Source organism: Dermacentor albipictus, chromosome 2 (genome assembly GCF_038994185.2).
Source record: "Dermacentor albipictus isolate Rhodes 1998 colony chromosome 2, USDA_Dalb.pri_finalv2, whole genome shotgun sequence".
Lineage (NCBI taxonomy): Eukaryota > Metazoa > Arthropoda > Arachnida > Ixodida > Ixodidae > Dermacentor > Dermacentor albipictus.
In genome coordinates, this window is record NC_091822.1 from 90,074,177 (window position 1) to 90,095,932 (window position 21,756).

Genomic DNA, 21,756 nt, shown 5'->3' on the forward strand with positions numbered 1-21,756 from the left:
ATCTCGAGCCATCTGGGCATTCATTGCCGAGATTCTCTCTTTAAACCCATGCTTAAAAGTACCTCTATTTTGTAGACGCCTCACAGCACGATGACAAGGGAGATTGTGGAGGCCTTGAAATTCCGAAGTTGCAAGAAAAGTGCGTGAGCAAGCCATCAGTGTCGCTATTAATAAAAGATATGCGATTCCTTTGTTTGTGGCTGTAATTATTGCAGTGAATGTTTTCATCATGCCTCGCACATATGTACGCTTTATCGATATACAACCCTGAATGTATCTTTTTGTCTTTTCCTTTTCCGCTCGTTCGGTATGTATTTACCGATGCGTGTGAAAACAAATTCTATAGTTCAATGTAGCGCTGTCTCTGTGTGTCTTTCTACGTCTTTGTTCAGTAGCGCTTACACATTAAATGTTGGATTCAAACCAAGTAGCCCGCCAACATGCTTTAACCAAGTTCATTTCTCAAGTACGCTTGGACAATACGCTTGGTTCTCCACGACAGGGACCGTCATTTGCAGATAATACACCGCAAGGAGGCATGTAAAAGCAGTCACATATGGCGTGTACTTACTTGCAGTATAGAAACTCATCTGCTGGTAAGCTTCGATATTTCCCTTCAAATATTCCAGCAGCTTTTTTCTAATCAGAAACAGAAAGCAACACAATACGCTAAATGCACTCCAAAAAAGTGTGCCCCTCCTCCCCCCGAGACGGTGTGTTTCGCGAAACTCTTTGCAGTAAATTACTTTTGTCTTACAACATCATTCGACTGGCATGGAAACAATATTGCGAGCAGCACACAAAGGCTTTCGCCATTTTTATTCTACGTATTTCTATTTACAAGGAATGAACATTGTATGTCTGTCTTAGGTGGCCGCTTATGATGAGTAAATTCACCTATATTATAATGGACAAACGAAAAATACAATATCAAATGATGTCCTGAAGAAAAACAAAAGATGCATTAACGCATACATTCACATATCTTGAAATCACAAGTTCTTATATTCTTGAACGAATCCTGGAAACCTAAGAAATTATGAACACAATGGCTACCATAAACGGAAGTGATTGCACCAGGGACAATAACGACGACTAGAAACATGCCACTGCAGTTAACACACTCAACAGTTTGGGCTTATACATAAATTACCTGTGTCTGCAGGACACATTCGCCATTACCATCTTTAAGACGTTGAGCAGCGCTACCTCAGGGGTTATTTCCATAGAAAGGCCTAGTAGGCGCACGCGCATGTACAACGTGTTGACGTTAAATCACTGCGAGTATTTCAATTATTAAATGTTTGATCTCTTACGCAGACTTCATTTGATCAAAGCATATAAGAATTCAGAAATATCTGTACAAGCAGAGCACACGTGCGAGGCTTTGCATTATCACTGAGGCGAAGCATGCCATAAAGAAAAGACGATGTCGCTTACACGCAGCGTAATGAGGCCGATTGGTAATGATGTTCGCTGGTCAAAGCTGCAAGAGCGCTCACCTAGTTCTTAAAGCTGAGCAACCCCACCAAAGAGCTGCATACGCAAGTTCGACAGCCTACAACGTCCATTGTTTAAAACGCATGCGATGCCTGCCTGAGTAAAGCGAGCTTTTATAGATTTTTTAAAATTTGTACAGTGAAGATATTTTTTCAATTGGCTGTTGCGTACAAAATAATTGGAATATTGACCTTGACTACACTAAGAGGCGAGCATTAATTCCGCGAGAAATCTAAATGTATATTTGTAGATTAGAAAACATTTACCAATAAAATGTTATGCTAATTAGTTTCGGCCCACATTACATTTTTTTTTAATTTTTAGCTGTTGATTTCATAAGGCGCATTTACTTGGAACTCGATTCCCAGATTGGCACGCATTTCCATATATGCATTCATAAGAAGTGCGGCGAAATGCGTTTGGGTTTCAGTTTTTTCTAACCTTGAATGCATAAAAAATTGTGGTATTTAAGAAAGTACGTCCAACACTTATGCATTCTTAGAACAGCACTGACGGCGCTTAACTCAAAACAGGTGCTAATATCAAACTTGTTCAAAATGAATATGCTTTGAGGCTCATTTTCTGCACTTTGTGAACAACAATTCCTGTGCTAAGCTCGGTGGTTTAGTGATAAAGTTTTGCTAAGTATTCAATTATGCACTTCAATTTACTGTGAAATTATAGTCCGCCTCTTGAAGTAATCAACCTCGATTAGTAGGATTGTGCTATATACCACATCAGATTTTGAATATGTCTTAACCCTAATAAAAAAAACATGGCACATGATACGCTGCCCACCGTATGGCTGACATCTGTACGCAGCTTGTGTCATAGTTATGAATAAAATACTTGACATAAAATGTTGGTGTGCCCGACAACTATCTCATGATGTAAAATAAGAAAACAGGGAACTTGTTTCCTTTATTATACAGCAAAAATTTGTGCTCCCATGACATTAGGTGTAAACAGAGTTCAGAGAGTATTTTTCTTTGTTGATCTAGAGAAGTTCACTGATCGCCATCGACCGAAGATATTTAAAACACCGAGGAGAGCTTAAATTGCTTATTTATTTTTAACCCTAAGAATGGCGCCTACGTCGAATAGCTTGGCTACTACAGGGGGCCAGTACATCACTGACGTGTCTTAGAAGTTCGAACTGAACCCACCCCTGTGAGTTGACGCTGGTGTGCCACGCTTGAGGAAATCAGGGTCGGAAGTGGCGTACTGATACAGGGTGGCATAATTATAATGCACCAGCATTAAAATACAGGGCGTTCAACATTAAGCTCAGTGGTGTTCTTAAAATTATGCACCAGGAGGCACGCGAATACCACCTGTGCAAATAAGTTATGTTGTCAAGGGGAAACGAAGCGAGATGATAATTGTCGCTGTCAGCAGCCCAATTAAGTAAAATTGAATAATTAACGTTTTGTTCACTGCAGCAAGTGAGCATGTTTGTATTGAAAGTTAGAGGCAGTCGTGTTTCTACACCAAATCAGTTGAAAGAATTTTGGCGTGTCTCTGCTCCGAGATATCCGAACCCAAATTTTAATTGTCATTCGCATGATTACCATGCAAGGCAGTTAAGATTCGGAGCGAAGCTCTTCCCTGATGTGATCCGGCTGTTGCGCGTGGCGTTTAGACTGGCAGCAGGGCGGAGGCTTTGGCGAAAACGATAACTGTCCTCCTTCCCCTCTCGGCTGGCGAAATAAAAAATCGAATAACCCGGAACCGCTGTCGTAAATCACCACCGCGCAGCCTGTAACGGTGGTGTCAGCTGCCATGCCGAGATCGTGGCGCGAGCAGAGAAGCCGGAGGGCAGTGCGTGTGCGTAATGGTGACTAGACGAGCAGGCGTGGTGCTTGCCTGGGCTACACAAATAAAGTGACTGCTGATATCCAAGTGCTGAAAGTTTTGTTAAAATGAAGAGCCACAACTGCATGGCACACCGAACTCTCATATCGTGATTTCGCGACCCGAGGGGGGAAGGCAGACGGTTATTTTCTTTGCCTACGCCTTTTTGTCAGCCTAAACACCGCCCGTAACAGCCACGTAACATCAGCGAGCGGCATTGCGCTGATTCTCACTCTCTTGAATGTGTAATCATGCGAACGACCATTAAAATTTGGAGTCGGATATCTCGGAGCCCAGACACACTAGAATTCTCTCAAGTGACACTGTGTACAAACACGACTGCCTCTAACTTTCAAATACAAACATACACACTGACTGCAGTCAATAAAATGTTCATTATTCAATTTTAGTTAGTGCGGCTGCTCACAGTGATAATTATTATCTCCCTTTGTGTCCCCCTGGCCCCATAACTTATTTGCGCAGGTTGTCTCCGTGTGCCTCCCAGTGCCTAATTTTAAGAAAACCATAAAGCTTAATTTCGAGCACCCGGTATATGCCAATGCCACGTAGCTGGACCGAATCAAGGAAGTGTTGTTAGCGTGGCTTGGAGAAACTCGGAATATTTTTCGCATTCGGCCTAACTACATAATTAGTCTTAATTATTTAATCGACTTATCAAGTATTACAACTACACGAGAAGTATCAATCAGAAAATTATAGTGCAACACGAAAAACTCCCGATACAGGTTTCTGTTGCTCAATACGTGCTACATAAATGCGTTTTTCCTAGCATGAAAGGAGTCTGCGAATGTACGTAAAATTGTCGCCCGACAGGTCACTCGAATCACATAGCGTGTATTCGCGGGCTTTCTTCGCGCTCCGAAATGTAGCACGTATTGCAACGGAAAGCTAGTATCGGGAGTTTTTCAAGTTGCTCTACAATTTTCTCAATGACGCTATTAATCCAGTTATAACAATTGTAAAGTTGAATTATTAATTAAGACGAATTGTGTAGTTAGGCGGAATGAAAAAAAATAATTTAAGTATCTTCAAGTGACGGCAAAGAACGTTACCTTGGTTCTGTCTCGCTACGTGGCATTTGCATATTTTTTAACCTCGGTGCATGATAGTTGGTACACGTTGTGTACTCTAATCGTCTCAATTCCCGCTGATGGAAACGTTTCAGAGAATGCTAATCAACAGTGGTGTGACAATAATGGAATAATGTTGAACAGCGACACACCAATCTTTCATTTATCAGACAGCAAGGTTAACGCAATTGACTTACTACAGAGCAAGATTCCTGGAGGTTAATATGCTTGGAAGAGTAGACCTTAGAAGCATCGACGATTAAACACAGAGTGACACCGCTATAAATAGCAAGCGAATTCCGGGCATTGATGCTATGTAATTTATGGTGTACGCGTAGCCGTAAGTTTTGGCTCAATTTCAGTGGATACTTATCGTGAGGTGGCAGAGTTTGCAGTTAAATACTGCTAACCCAGCCTTCTTTCGTACTTGAGTACATGATTCTTGCACTTAAGTGTTTCCATCACCACCTCGCTCAATTGCATACTATGTTCGGCTAAATATCTTATGTTCTTTGTTGTTACCTCTGGTTCAATGACAACGCCAAGCATTGTCCCAGTTGCCGAAGTCAAGCTTTTGCTCGCAATGCATTAAAGAAGGTCGATCTCGGTGTGCCCTTTTCGGAACACTTGTTCTTACCTGCGACGAAGGCTTAGTGACGAGTGTGTAAGATATTCACATTATATCACGGCAGTAATGTCCCTCTGCAAAATATTGGGTATATACCACTTATCTCACCTTCTTCATTTGAAAGTTTGTCATATCACAGACATGAAAAGCTAATGAACTTGGACACCAGCAAATAAGTTTGCTGGCCTGCGTCATGGAGGGCGATGAATATTATACATCTGCGTAACGCCCCATCGAAGATAAAGATGATGTCAGGATAACTTACTGCCTACGGAGGGAAAGTACACAGTGCAAGTGTCTTATTTTTTTCTATGAAAGTCACAAGTTTTGCAGAATTCCGACCAGAGCCTGTCTTCTTTTCTTTCTTTTCCACGAGCCGCTCACGTGCCACTCGTATACTACCACGACGAGCCAAGATAACCCCAGAAAAAGTAATATCACAGACAACATCCGGAAGAGCCCATCGTATGATTTATGGTAGTCCCGGAAGTAACCTGCAAGACAACGCAGAAAAACCTCAAGGACTGCGCAAGGAAAGAGGGTATGCAACAGCTACTGTCACACTTTCATGTACATGTAATTCTCGGCACGCTTTAGACAGAGATAGGAAGCATTAGGTGAAAGTAAGTAAGTCAGTAAGTAAGTAAGCAAGCAAGCATGCAAATAAGCAAGTAATAAGTAATTGTGTAAGGCATGACAGGAACGCGAAAACTGTACTCTCAGCTATAGCTTTCAGAAAATTCCGGAGAGGCCAGACCGAATGAGAAGCAGCTTGAAGTAATCCAGATACCATAGTTTGGTGCAGACAAAATTAAAACGTGACGATACTTCACTTAGCTGCACAGATACGCTGCTGCGTATTGCTTTGGTATACCTTCTAAACCGTGATCTGTTTCCACGTTGTAACAAGCATACGTTATCACCGTGATCGTGTTTGGCTCACTTTCTCGTTTTTGTTTTTTCTCAGTCTCTCCTTTCTTTTCAAGACGGCACTCGGGTCAGTTGGATGGAATTCATAGTAAGGTTCGTTACAGTTCGTTAATGCGATAGCAATTATAGGGACTCTCCAAGCGCATATCTGCCGGTGGCGTCGCCGTGCTATTGCGTATAAAGTCCAAGCACGATAAAATCGTCGCTGTGCGCCCTATGCTGCAAGTCCGAGTGGAAGCTTGCGAGAGTTAGCCGACGATAGTGGCTCAATCTCGCGCGTGCAGAGGAAAAGGGGGAGAAAGCGTGCCGTCTTCAGGCACGACGCACGGGGCATCAGGGAGAGGGAGGGTGGCGTTCTACTACTACGTCTGCTGCGTACAGCGCTCGCGGTCACGCGTGCTGCATATATTGAAAGCTATGTGTGATGTGGACGAAGTGCACCGAGTAAAGGTAGCTTCGTATGCGCTGTGCTTTGGACGCGTCGTTCGCGTTGAAGCGAAACGCAGCATGAAGGTTCATTCGCTTGCTGGTGCTGCCGCACCTCCGCACTTCAGAATTTTTACAGCTAGTTACCGCGATTATCGAGCGAGATGTGTTCATGTTAACCTGTGAGCGCGTCACACCATGCTTGTTAATTTAGTTAGTAAGCGAATCTTTACAAGTTTATACAGACGATATAGCTACTACCCTCACTTCGTATAGGTGTCTCCTAATTTGCTATCGCAATCTGTGCTCCGCCTTTCGGGCAAAACTGCGACTCTTTTAGCCATACTTGCCTATGACAAACGGCTTGGCGATGAGCAGGATACCTGCGAGAAATCCTGCTGTGCCGTACGAAACGGGTAGTCGATCCTGACGGATGTAGTCGGCCTGCAGGACACCATACATGGCGTTGCCAGAGCCCATGAACATTGCCATCACAAGACAAACGCCCACGAACGGGAGGAAAGCTGTCATCACAGGCAGAATCGCTGTGGTGACTCCGAGGCCGAGGTAAGTGGTGCTGAGAAGAGCGCTCCGGCTTAGTAGCCCCTTGTCAACGAGCGCAGGAAGACAGACGCCGCCGAAGATGTCCGTCGTGGAGATTATGGGCAGTATAGATATCGTCTTGAGGAAACCCAGCTGCTTGTCCGTGGCGTAATCATCGATAGTGCCGATGAACATGTCGAAGCAGTAGTTGAAGAGGATCCACGTGCCCAGTATGACGTAGTACATCGGGCAACTGAATACCCTGCCTTCCCGGAGAATAATGTTTGTGTGTGAAGGCGACCCCGGTTCTGGCAAGCTGCTCTCTGCGTGGACAGCGGTTGTAGATGACGCCCTTCCGTCACTGGTGGACTTGTAAAGGCTCCCCCGAGCTGCTCGCCTGCAGCATCAACGTGACAGGTAAAGCTATATCAGGACTTCCGTGCTTTCACTTCGTAGAACGTTTGATTTCTGCGCAAAATGGATTTCAAACGCCGGAAATACACGCTAATTTCGGCCACCGGAAACCTATTCACATTCGTAGCATTTGTCATATTGCATATCAAAGTGCCGTGCAATGCAGCGCTGATATACGTAATCTCCTTTGCTCCATCTAGTCGAAAACTATGCTTGGCGTTAGCCCAGCAGAAAAAAAAAAATATAATGAGGGCCTTGCAATGAGCGCCGTCGATCGTCTTCCGCGTGTCATCAGCTGAATGGAAAGTTACATGTCGAAATTACTAGCGCACACAGGACGAGCTCGTTTCTCTTTTTTGGTACACTGCCTGGTCTCGTTATTGACAGACTAATACGTGCCCTAGCCTTCACCGCAGTACATGAGGTTCGTAAGCAGGACTATATTCACGTTACATTCATTGACACGTTCATGAATCAGTCTGTTAGTGGTTAAGTTATTGTTTTGATATAGCCATCACACTCACAACATGCATCCGCTCATCGTGTGGGCTATACTCATTTCAGACCTGCTTCGTTCTCAGGTTTGTTGATGGCTGTATATTCAAGTGTATGATAAAGCTGCGCCTGTAGCATACTATTAAATTTTACTCTCGATTCTGCGGTGCATGCATGGGTATAACAGTCGAGTGCACACTCCTCATTGTTCTCTTCGGATGTGTTTCTTCTTTTTTCATGGAAAATAAAAAAAACACCACAATTTGACAGCAAGCTGAGTATCCGACATCAAACAGAGAAATTTCCGGGATCGTGCAGCATTAATCATACTATCGCCTTCCGCAGGGCCCATTCTGTAGCGCACTCGCATCGCTACACATTTAATTCGTGGAGGTGCTTTGGCAAGCTGTAAGGCTAACTTATGCTGGTCGCCATGCGGTGTTCATATTGCTCAAAATATCGGCAATTCAAAGGTTGCGTGACTCTTTATAAATGGAACATTACATACGTGAAAACGCGAAATCAAGAAAGCATAAGTTACGATAAAAAAATTAAATAAATCCTAGAATTTTACATGCCAAAACCACCCTCAGGCATGGTGTAGTGGCAGACCGTAAATTGTTACAATTGGCTACCTGGGACTATTTAACCTGCACTAAATTTTATGATGAGGAGCGTTGTTGCACAGACCGCGCGCGCTACTTTGGCGCTATAACGTAGCCAAAGTCCCGGCAGAGTGCTTTTCTTCTCGCGCTTTCGTTCCACCGACGAGAGCGGGCGTTTTTCTTTCTTTCTTTGTATTTCTCTCGGACGTACGAAGTCCAGCCGGTGTTTTCGGTTGACTAAACGATGGGCCTTGTTTATGTTAGGTAGAAGTAAGGGCCTGGTAACGGGTAATGTGCAGGCAAAGCTACATCTGTGTGGGTTATATGTGCACTTTGTAATAAATTACATGTGCCTGCGCTGTCGAACGTAATGAGCAAGTTCCAAGCACGCTAAACATAGCCTGTTTTCCTGACAGAACTACAAATACCAATGAGATAAAATTTAGTGAATACGGGGTGGGGGACTGAACCACAAATACCACTGAGATAAAGTTTATTAAATAAGAGGTGGGGGAGCGGTGAGGCTATGGCAAGCGTGTGAGCGAAGTGAAATGCAAGTGCAATAAATAAGACCAGTGCAACAAAAATTCTGCGACATGAACTTGAATGAATTAACTGGCCAGATTACGCTGTTTTAACGCGAGGGGATACTACGTTACACAAAATTTATTTCTGGGGAAAATGACGGTCATGGTATGGGTTCTGTGCCGGCGAAATTCAAATCGTTTGCGTTAAAATATACCAGCGTATTAAACGACGTGTTCAAGCGCTCCAGAGCATAAATGATTTCGAGAAACGGCGCAATGTCTCGAGCGCAGTTTTCGGCAAACCAGAACGCGCAGCGTTCTGAAAGATGTTATATAGTCACACGCAACTGATGTTTTTATTTCATCTGCTTGAACAAAACAGTCTTGCTGGAAATTGGATTGCGATTCTGCAATATCGCACAAGTCCATACGCCATTTTTGTTTTTCGACGTTTTAATGTGCTCTCTTCTTTTCCTAGGTGTGGGGAGCAGGACACTGACCTAAAGAGCTGCTCTTTTTGGACAAAGTGCAGTGACAACATGGAAGAAACAATTGCTGGCTCTTCCGTAATCGAAAGTATATGTAAGCATGAAATGGCTACCGGTAAATCAGATTGGTTGGAGATGACACTAGAGGCGATATTAAAATGGGTGTCGTGCACGTTGGTAACCGCACACCCCACCACATCACACCTTACCACGCCATACTGTGCTCCGATTCGTATGGACGCATTAGCTTCCTGTCGCAGACGGAACCTCATTTCACGTATCGGCTCAGTCAAACGGCCGTTCGCGGGGCACACGAGACACTGCCGAATCACGGAACTCGTGGACCGCTGGCGTTGGAAAGATCATGCAGTACAAGAAGATGAAAATCTAGTGTACAGTGGCCTGTATCTGCCATCTGAACGTCGCTATCGGCAACGACCAGCATCAGCGTACTGCAAGCTACAGCTCAAGTCATATTCTGTACAAACATTAGGAAGAACTTGGAAGCAATATTTTACAGTGATGCTGTGTATGTGTAGCTGATTCGTCCTTCCGTCGCCTGTATGCCGAAAACTCCTCCCGCGCAACCTCATGCGCATGCACCAAAAATAAAGAGAAAGAAAGGCGCGTGACTGGCTCTGCCAGTAGTGGCATCGTTGCTCTTAGTCGCAGCCGAAAGCGCGCGCCGCAGTTTCTCTCCGGCTCTGAAATGGCCAGGCCACGCGTCATAAGAACTCCTGAGGAGGAGGCTGCTTTCCATCAGCAACGCCGCGAGCAGAAACGGGAACGCGCTCGTCCACGCCGTGCCGATGCCGCATCCCGAGCACAAGAACTGCAGCTGAACGCAAGCAGCCACTGCGTATACCACGTATCCGGCAGCCTATCAAGTCGTCGTTTAACGAACCATCGGGGTTAACCCAGTGATAAACACCGGGGCCACACGTTTCAGCCACGCTGGTTAACAATCTGTACGGATTGCTTAGGCGGTCATTAGCTATGTTGGGATGTAACTAGAGAATCTAATGGAGTCTTGACTGCTTGACCACAAGATTTCATTTTGTTCTCGCTACTTGCCCAGATGTTCTCGTTTGAGAGCTCGGATAACCGCTATGGCTTATGGCTCAAGGGCACCTCAAGGTCACCGACAACGGGAGCTAAAATAATTTCATGCTTAAAAACTAGACATTATGGAGAATCATTACACTGACGAACCAGGAAACAGCAATTCTGTTTAAAAAAATACTGTGCCGTATAGGTTGATGCGCGTCGCCCATTTGACTCGATTGTCAACTCTATTTCGGAGATACATCGGAGCGCTTTTATTTGCGGTTATTCACTAAGTACAACATTAGATCGAGCACAAGAGGGTTGCCACAGTATCGGAAGCGGTACGCTGTAGATAATTGTTTCATTTGATTTCGTTACGATTGTCGTTGTAAGCTCATCCTAAACGCCCCCGCACTGTCGTTTACCGCTGTTATCTACTCCACTCGACTGATAAGAAATGAAGAACTTAAAACTAAATGGATTGTTCTAAGATATGGCCACAGGATCCCGATTTCATGAATATTATTCTTGTGTGATTACACACCCTTCTTATGGGACGTCCCACCAATTAGAAGTTACCGGCGACAGTTACACGGCTTTGTAAGATTCATTGAGTAAGGGCAAGAAAAATAAAAAAAAATGAAATTATCGTTCCAAATTATGAACCCAGGTGTTGCTCCTTGCCTTGTGGCAGCGCTGTCCACCCACGAGTTTTTGTCCAGAAGCAGGGTTATGATAGTGAGGTTGACCAGGATAAGACCAAAGATGACGAGGGACAGACGGAACCCGAATACATGCGTGGTGTACTCGAGCAAGTAGGGGAACACCATGGCCGAGGCTGCTGCACCAGCGTACATGATGCCATGAGCTGTGCCACGGTACTTGCTGAAGTTCTGGCTAAGGAACACCTGCAGCGAGCTGAATACCAGTCCAATGCCGATACCTGAAAAAAAAAAGGAGAGCACAACATATGGGTATTCAAGTTTCGTTAACTTCATGCACAAAATTATTGAATTGACTAAGACACCGATGTCATTCACTGCAGGCACCTCTTTGCATTGCCTATTTTTCATCTTACCTTTTCTTTTATTACTGGATTACCATGGAGTCTGCGAAGAAAACGATACTTGCCAATACTTAACACTTTTGCCTGAGTGTTTTACCAAGAATGTCGTTCATGTTTTGAATACTGCAGTGTTTATTGTGTCCACTACTCAGTCTCATATATGAGGAGACGCTCATAGCAAGAAATGACAAAGGACAATTTTCAGTTGAAAAACGCCGTTCCATGTTCTTGCCGTTTCGGGATCTTCTATCAGGTAAAATTAGGCGAGGAAATTGACATATCTTTTTACAGACATCTACTAGCGGATTTCCCCTTCCTACAGGCGTCACTTAAGCGTTCGCTGTCTTAATTTCCGTAAAGTTCAGCTCGCGCAATCACGCATAAAGTTTGCGCTGAATGTCTACCTACGCTAGAAAAATCTTAAAAATGCTAAACTTTTCTCACAGCCTTTACGAATCATCGACAAACTAGTTTATAGACAAAAATAACTATAAGAAGGCTTATGTAGCCATAAACGTAGGCAGTCATAAGGATGCTGAGGTCCTAGATGAATCTTTACGACGCCGAGGAATACAGGAACTGTCGTGCGCAAGTTGTTTGATCATGTCATCTGAGAGCTCTGCGTGAACCCTTTGACAACACTTTTAGGGAGATCTTTAGGCAACGTTTTTTTGCAACGGCAGCTGTAAGTTGTAAATGATCACCGCGAAAGTACAATCGGATTAATGGAAAATGACGTGGACGTCGTCCGGTAATTTTATTGCCATCACTTACCTTTGGTCAATATTGACACCAATTCACACCAATCACACGCTGTTACTTCACAGCAGAGGTGAAACGCACCCACGAAGTGCAGTTCTGTTACTATGAATTAACACGAATATTCCGGATAAAGCATCAACATGGCCAACCTAGCACGCGATAGTACAAGATCTCTGTGCATAGGCCAATACTGCAGGAAGATCCTGCCTTAATAATGAAACTGTGGTGTAAATTTTTTTTTCGTTTAACATTGCGTTTCTTTTAAGTTTGTTACAAAAGTGTGAGTAATACAAACGGGACGTGCGCTGCAATTACGTCCCCAGATCCATTTTCGGGTTGGCAGATATTAAGCACTAAACCAAAGCTAAATAAGACCTGCACTTAGGACGGCGATACCACATAGCGCGTCTAACGCAGAAAAATAAGGGCAAACTGTGGCTCTGTTCTTTGCTCTATTGTTCGCTTTCTTCTAGACTCGTCTAACCGGCCCTTATTATCATATTCTGTGCGCGGACGCCCATTACTCAGACAAGACAACAATGTTTGGCACGAAAAAATAGGAGCTAATTAGTGAAATTTCACCACACTTCTAACAGCACAATATAGTGTTTACAAGTCCGACGAAAAGCTGCGCCTTCATGGTAAGGCTGAGAAGACAAAAATGGCTGTCTGTTCATCCCATACCTCACACATAAGGCGCAATACGGCTGCCTTTAAGAACGCCGTGACATGTGCAGCTCTTAAGCCGCCATTGTCCTTGTACTACAATGACATGCAATACTATCCACGTGATATTATCTTCCGGTGTCGCTCAGGGAAACTCGCCGTATAAAGCCGCGAATGTCATCAAAACACCGTCACCAGGCATGTATAATAATTGGGAGGAGATAATAAAATCCACCTAGGTAAATGCCAACAGAGAAATGTATGGATGGTATAGGCCATAGCATATGTAGCATTAGCGTGGTCCACTGCGCTCCAGCTGCTAACGTATTTTTTATGAACCAGAGTGAATCCCTTGCTCTCGAAGAGCGCTGTCAAGCATGACCGTAATGGCACTGCCAAAGACCAGTGCCAAAGACCATACATTTGGAAGCATTACATTTAGCATTCGTTGCAATACATGAATTAGACGAAAATTGTGGAAAGCTGCCAGCTTCGTGTAACATTATCGGAGCGTTCAAATGCGGAAAGACAGAGAAGTAGAACTACTGTTTGTTAAGTTGTCCCTCAAAAATCCTGTTGTATGCTAAGCAGTCGAAATGCATTCCGTGTAGGAAATGCATTTATTCTGTTTACAGCAAAACATCGTGTTTGATATTATTTAGATGCACCTGTTTCAATTTTTCTGTTTTCTTCTGTGATTCTAAAACGGGTAGAGCACATCAAAGAAAGGCAGAAATAAACTGATCTTGCCAAAAGAAGGAAGAGAGCGCTGACTTCCAACTGGTTTTATTAGCAGAATGCACGTAATGTATAGCCGCAAGAAAGCTTCAAGCAATGTCTTCATAACACGCCATAAAACATCATGACGAGAGAAGACTACACCATCATAAGTCTCAGAACACGCGCCATTCTGTCATGCCCAGTTAAACTGATGAAAAACTCTTACTTCCTGTAAAGATCGGCACAAAGATTGCGTGCTAAAACGCGTGCTGCGAGCCCTTGCTGTGAGATCGGCTTCAATAATCTGCCGCGTAAGATGTGATCGCTGCTTTTTCAACACTTTGCATCGATAAAAATTCGGCTTACATCCACAATCACGACAGTTCATTCCTATTGGCCTCTGAATAGCTCGGTGCCCAAAGTGATCATGTTCTTTTACTCTTTCATTAGGGCAGCGCTCAGTTTAGCCTATACGCCTAATTCCACATGATAGCAACATTGAATAAAGAGAGATATACATGCAAAACTGCTCGCAGCCTTAATGGAAGGCTGAAGGAACATGATTAAAATGTGCACAGGGCTATTTCGAGACATATACGAATTGACTGTCGCGATTGTGGGTGTGAGCCGAATTTTTATTGGTGTGAACTGCTGAAAAAGCACCGATAACAACTTACGCGGCAGATCATTTAAGCAATGGGGGTCATAGCGCTGGAAGACAGGGACAAGAACGAGACAACAGGACGAGCGTTAACTTTAAAATGAGTGTTTATTCCCCGGAAGACCACCATATTCGCAGGCTCGCACACCGAAAAGTCTTAGTCACCGCACATGAAAACCAGCTGCTTCCAGGAACACAAATTCACTTGCAGTCAGAGCCACTGAAGGACAACTTGTGATCAGCCACTGCCGCTGTCAAAACAGCTTCAACAACATCTCGCGCAGATTTATCCACATTTATATACAAAACAGAGCAGTTCTTAAACAAGGGTTAACACCCACAACCATCGCATTGCACAGACACATTGACCATCCCGGTACCGGTTCAATTTTTGGTTATGTTCTCTTAACCTATCATTCAAGCTTCTCCCAGACAGCCCAATGTAAACCATCCCGTAGGATAACGCAAGGCGATACACAACATTCTTTACGCATGACAAAAGAGGGGGCCGGTAATTATTCTTACAGCATGCGCGTTTTTAGCAAACAAATTTGTGGCACTACATAAGTTGAGCAATTTCTGCGAAACGGTAAATACTACATGTACTTTAGGCTTTTGTCCAAGTTTATTTAGTGCGTTTGATACGTTATGCAAATACGGCACAGCCACCCTTTTCATATTGTCACTACTGCTAACATGCATGCCATTCTGGTTCTTTAATGCACTTTCTGCTACTGATACTAGTACAGGTTCAGGGTAACTAATCTGCGTCCGATAGAGGCTCTTTTTGTATGTCAAATTGCTTCTACACATTTTATGGGCGCATGATTTCCGGAGCGCGATCTCAACCCACAGGTTAGCAATTCCTCTTTTCAATAGCTCAGAATGAGAGGAATGAAGCGGAAGCATCATTTATTGTCATTAGGATGATGTTCCCAACAAATATGATTCTGGAACAAAAAAAGATTCTCAAGTCTAAAAACTAGATGGAATTATTGACCGGTAGTCCATGTGTTATCACCACACTGTCAAGACATCGAGAAACAAATGTGAACTATGTCATTTGGCGATTAAGTAGAATGAAACAGGACTAGGTAATCGTCTACATATCTAACATTTTGGGGATCCTCACCTCAGACATGCAAACTTGTATAACCTTCTAATAATTGGCCAAGAAAATATCACTAAGTATGGGTGCCAGACACGACCCAATGCAAGCCCCCCTTTTTTGAAGATAGATGCGCCCATTGCATTCCGCGTACGTTGCATTCAAAGAGAACGTAAGTTTTAAGATGAAGATGAAAGTTAGAGCTCATCCTGTTATCTCGCTCTTAGCCGTGTTTTCCAGCGCTATGAACACCATTGCTCTATCTAACCAACTAGCCCAAGGAACCATACTTCTAGATTACTGAAGCTGATTTCACAGCAAGGACTGGCAGCACGCGTTTTAGAGCACCATGTTTGTGCCTATCGTCACAGGAAGTAACAGTTTTTGATCAGTTTAACCATGTAGTACTGAATGGGGCGTGTTGTATGACAAGATGGTGTAGCCTTCTCTCAGTCGGTCGTTTTGCGACGTTTTATGACGACATTGCTTAGTGCTTTCTTGTGGCTATATATTTCGTGCAATCGACCAATAAGGCCAGTTGGAAGTAAGCGCTCTGTTCCTTCTTGCCTGCTCGGCTTCTTTCTTTCCCATCGCGCTGTACCAGTTTTATAAATTATTTAAATTATGGGGTTTACGTACCAAAACAACGATCGGATTATGATGCACGCCGTAGTAGGGACTTCGGAGATTCGGACCACCGGGTTTTTTTTAACATGCATCTAAACTAAGTAGACGGGCGTTTTCGCATTTCGCCCCCATGGAAATGTGGCCGCCGTGGCCGGGTTTCAATCCCGCTACCTATGCTTAGCAGCTCAACACAATAGCCCCTAAGGAACCACGAGGGATTCCAATTTTAAACACAATACCACCTTTAGAAACAAAATACGAATTTGCCCAATTTTCAACCATAGTGCTTCTGTGAATTATTGTTATTGGAGTGTACTGCTGACACCTGCAACAATACGCATTGGTGGGAACTTGTGCTAGTGTCTGCTAGGGGCAGCGTGCGTGTTTGATTATTGCATTTATCGTCAGTATACGGGAGCACTCGCGTCATGCGATACCAGATACGAACTGTAGAACTGTTGTGTGTTGGATTTGTTAGTAAACGGACTGTGAAAGCACTGCTGCGCGTGCAGAGAGACACAGAAGAATAACGACAAAAATTGGCGTCAGTTCCAGGCGGAGCTTAGTGACAGAAACTGCAAAGAAAACGTATTTAAAAACGCGCGTAATAAAGTAAATAAATTCTGAGAGTTCACGAGCAAGAGCAACGATCTAATTATAAGGCGTGCTGGAGGAGCACTGGAGTAAAGCGGGTCGTGTTAATTTGCCCAGCACAAAAGTGGTCAGCTTTAGCACACTCCGGAACTGTTCTGCGTTCCTGGTATTTGGCAAAACTAGGCTTACGAGTTTGAAAATGCCTGCGTATATGTGTAGCTTGCATTCTATGTTTGTCTCCCCCATGCTTGTTCGAAGGACACACAGCAGCACCACGACGCGTTCTTTTTATATCACGTGTAAGCATCAAAATCCGTTGTTAATTACAATTTTCTAAACACTTGGGGTTCTTTCATTCTTTTCATGCAACATCCTATTTTCCTCCTCCTCCCCGACTGACGGAGACAGTCACGCTTACGGGAACGCTGCCAAATAAAGTAGTTCCCGTCCTGACGGAGATAAGCCCCCTTTTCGAAACGTTAGCCACAGCGGCATTCCTTATTCTACAACGGCCAATCACTTCAAGCCTCCATCATTCAGTGAAGTACCTGTAGTTTATAATCCATTCAATGCTTGAAATATACCAGTGTACTTTTTTCGCTGGGAATTTGTTCAGTTTACCTGTAAACCCTATGAAACATAAGTTCTGCAGAAAGCTGGAAGCATCTCGCGAGCAGCGAAGTAAGCGCATTTTATATGGTGCCATTTTATATTCATTGCCCATGGTTAGGATTCCTCACCTCTGTATACATGAGTGGGGCGGAATTTCGCAGCAATATTACCACTTCATTTGCAATGAGGAGCGCACCAACGACGCGGAAGTTTCTCACTGCAAGAGATAGGAGAGTGAACATGTAGGACAACGAAGGAGAGCCGGTAGAAGTGTGAGCTTGAAGAAGCAGACACATGAAGAAAAAAGAAACGAAGAAAGAAAACCTTCCTGCAAATGTCCTGACGGCGACGTCTCACATAATTTAGGCTAACATAAAAAAGAAATGCAGTGCGCATAGCTGAGGGGATTCTGTCCAACAAAAATTTCTTACATTTCCCAACAACCCCCGTTGCTGGTATTCTAGGCTCCGAAAAATTCATTCGTACACTCTACGCTAATTACTACCACGCCCTCATTCTGATATAATCAATGTCGTTCAGTGGCTGTACAGCATCGTTTTCGACTGTTCACGCGTAATTTGCAGTAACATGCGCAAACAGGTAACCCATCTTGCCTGATAGCGAATGCACAACTCCTGCACGTCTTCCGAACACTTCTGAAAGTGCGTGTTCTGTCTCCTACTACTTCACCGTTTTGCCGAAACAAACTAGCAACCCCGTGCATGAATTTGCAGACCGCTTTTTTCTGATCAGTGCTAGGCATCGGTATTATTGAAGTATTTCACTAGTAAGCTCGTTCCTATATGGCCTGCAGATGGAGAAATGTTATCGCACAATGTCCAACTTGCGCCATGTGACCAAAAAAAAGAAAACGTGCTAGTGCGCTCCTACCGTGAGTGACACCGAGCGTGAGCGATATCCATACGATGCTGGGTGCCAAGGCCGAACACATGACGCCAGCCCAGGCTAGGATGCTGCCGACCGTCATAACTCCAAGCGGGTTGACGCGCTCGAAAAACACGGCCACTAGGAGCCCTGGAAGAGAAAAAAATATGAGCAGACTTCAGCGATTTCTCTGGCTGTGAACCCATTTACCACGACACTGACAAGTTATTACAAGGACAATCATTCTCAAGAAATAAATTATTCGTGATGCACGCAACGCCGTCTTCTTCATCTACAGTATTGCCTTTCGTGACCCAGGAAATAAATGCACATACGCCCTGCCCCCCCCCCCCCTCCCCTTTCAGGATATGTAAGGGGACCAAGACTTCGCACGAGTTGCCAAGAGCTAGTATCCCACGATTTACCAAAGGTAAACGTGTCCGTTGCCTTAGTGCGCACACTTATAGGAAATTGAGTTCAAATCGTGTGGTTACGCCATTTTGATCTTAGCACTTCTTAGGCTGTTGTCATTGCACTGTGTCGTTGTTGGCATGGAACACCTAATTTCTCACAAACGAGAAGAAAGGGGATCAACCAAGGAGCCCGATTTTTATTAGTCATATCATAAGAAGCCAATAAACACTGACACCAAGGACAACATAGGGGAAATTTTTTGTGCCTAATAAATGAAATAAAGAAACGATAAATTAATGGAAATAAAGTGGATGAAAAAACGACTTGCCGCAGGTGGGAACCGACCCCACAACCTTCGCATGTCACAGTAATTTGTATATTTCAACCTATATAGTGGTTCATTTGACAAACATGCACTATTTTATTAGCAGGCTTATGTGTCATGGAGATACCCATGAGCCAACAGCGTAAACAAAGAGAGGTTATTACACCGTGATTATTTGTTTCACTACGTAGAATTGAGATGCACTCCATGGCGCTCCACTGCCTTGCTATGTAAGCCAGTTAGATGGTGGTTCGGAGTGCATGGCACTGCAAGCAATGTTCGTTTTCTTGGCCCTCCGTGGAGCGTGAAGGTAAGGATGAGGCCTACTTGCAACTGCACGATCACAACGCTAACGAAGGCGATCATCGCCATCTACGCCAGTGCAATCGAAATGACGGACGATAGGAAAAACCAGGCCAAAGTGCGCGCTTTCAACAGCTGTCCCACAAACGGAAACCTTAACGGGGCCCTGAACCACCCCTCGGGCTTGGCAAAAAAACATAGCCCGCGGATGGCGTACACTGCTACAAAATATCCCAACCAAATTTTGCAGTCGTGCGAGGCGCGTGAAGCTCGCTAGCGCAGCGCGAAGTGACCTTTCTCTCAAGCGCTCTCATTGCAACACAAACCTGCTCCTCTCGCTCTCTTCTGGGCGCCGTATTTCGCCATATAGGGGATTCCGATACGCGGCTGCCATTAGCCAATTGCTGACGTCAATCAAACAAGGTGTTTGGATAAGTGGGCTTCTACCTAAAGTTACGGAATTTATTTATTAAGGAAGTTCAATAAAGAGGCTGAAGTAAGCGAAACTGTGCTTTAAAATTTCTACAATAATTATGTACATCGGGAAGAAGCCGACTATCGTCTTTTCACGCCTGGCTGCGGCCGCCCGCGTAGGCAATAAATATTGGCTACCCGATGTATCGGTGTCGTAGCCATTGGATCCCGACAATTTCGACTATTGATGAAAGCTCAACTGGCCTTTACGCGAAACTTAAGGTCATATTATGTTCACGCTTGTCAGCGTGCGATCACTCGTGGAAGCTTCGGGTAGACGCCTTTGCACACTAATTGATAGCGTTTCGAAAATGGGCAATTTGCATGTGGATATTATCTGTTGGTCAAGCTGGTCAAGGACAAAGCTGGTCCGAACCACGTAGCTTGGTCAGACTGCTGCATACGAGGACGAGCACGCACTCAAGCCTTGTTGCGCACGAAGGAAACGCTGCGCATAGGCACTATAGTTCCAGGTAGCTGCGGTCTGCTACGTAGCGTGGATACCGCGGCCACCGCGATGTGCCGTGACGAGCCCACTGGCTTAGCGCACTCCGGCTTGCTGAGGATAACCGCCTTTCGCGTACCTTTGGCACCTCATGGGCACATAAATTGTAAGTACATAGTGGCTTCTACATTAACATCCAAAATCAAATTTGAACCGCCCGCAACTGTGACATATAGGAGGCGAAACGTTGTGGGCATGCCCCTATGCGCCGTGGCCGCGTTTGATTGCCATAACTGCAGAACACATCAAGGTACATTTTACGGGGAAGGATTTCTGAAATAGCCCATTTCCACCTCAAGTGCCTTCCTCCACTGCGATAAAAAGCGGTTCATGGCCCTTTAAACTCACTTAGTGAAACTATGCATCAGCCGCTTGACCACATCTGGACACCTTTCGAGCAGCCTTAAATATCGGACAGCAGCCACTATCTCGTCTTTGACAGTTAGGTATTTGGTGCCGGTTGAGACAACTAATCACATAACCTCCAAAGGGCTTGTTGGATTTTCCTCTCCTGCATACATTAGAAGCGCCAACGTCAGAATATCTCAATTTCTCTTTTGAACTCAGTTTTCGGCATTCTGAGAAAACTGAACTTTCTTTAAACAACACCCGCATTGCAGAAGCATCAAATTTACCGTCTACGCATAAGCTAGAGGCACTAGTGTGCTTATAAAACTTTAAACGTATATCAAGGAAAGTAGGTGGAACAATCCTTTACCGGCCATTTCGCTGGTTGCATCAATGAGTGTGTCCGGCCACGACGCCGTGGATCGACACACCCGAAACTCATCCATAATGCTCAGATAGAAAATTCCTGAAGAGCGGATGGACGCAGAACCGAAGAAAAATGCGGCGGCAGCAACTATGGTCACGTGCCAGTCCTTGTCGGTTTCGTACATGTGGCCTTGCAATAGCGCCTGCAAGGCAAAAGAAAAAAATCAGTACAGTTTCAATTGAAGGACTATTATTCAGGCCGTTCCATCGTCTCCGCATGTGCGGCTCCCTGCCATGACCAGCCCTAAAAGAAATGTTTGCATTATAGCTATATAAACTAACCTATAGTAAATCAATGATATACGTGAATTTTTGTCGTGTTTGAGGCTTGAATATTGTGTATTGCGCTACAAGCGATGATGGAACGCTATGAAACTGGCAGAAGCAGATGTTTCTTAAGCTTTTACGGCACATAACTGCGTGATTGTTTTGTGGCTTCGCGTTGGCTGCCTGCTTACAGTTAAAAGGCGGATTTTGAGGATAGTTTGTTGGATGAATTCCTTTTAGTGTCGAGCAGTAGCACAAAAGACAGAATTGTTTGTCTCACCAATAAATGCATACTTATTGCCCACGACGTTTATATAAATGCCGGAGCTTTGTTTGAGTGTTATGTCGTCCACGGCTATGGATTATACTCGTAGGCAAAAACACTGTCGCTGCTTGCACAGATCAACCCGCTTCGCGAGTTATTTCAATTACCTTGATCACATTA

At 44.3% G+C, this 21,756-nt stretch overlaps 1 protein-coding gene across 2 annotated transcripts in view; it reads right to left on the bottom strand.

The window, feature by feature from the left end:
• Nucleotides 1–786: 786 nt before the first annotated feature.
• LOC135900965 (monocarboxylate transporter 5-like) overlaps nt 787–21,756 on the bottom strand; it is a 40,850-nt gene continuing 19,880 nt past the window's right edge. Inside the window, exons 2-6 of one of the 2 annotated variants that reach the window (XM_065430591.1) lie at nt 20,989–21,187; nt 18,256–18,399; nt 11,233–11,491; nt 6,780–7,369; nt 787–5,567 (exon numbers count right to left, since the gene is read on the bottom strand). In XM_065430591.1, the coding sequence (XP_065286663.1) occupies nt 5,392–5,567; nt 6,780–7,369; nt 11,233–11,491; nt 18,256–18,399; nt 20,989–21,187 (1,368 nt within the window). In that variant the 3' untranslated portion in view covers nt 787–5,391. The remainder of the gene's footprint in view (nt 5,568–6,779; nt 7,370–11,232; nt 11,492–18,255; nt 18,400–20,988; nt 21,188–21,756) is intronic. The other variant, XM_065430592.1, reaches the window with a different exon arrangement.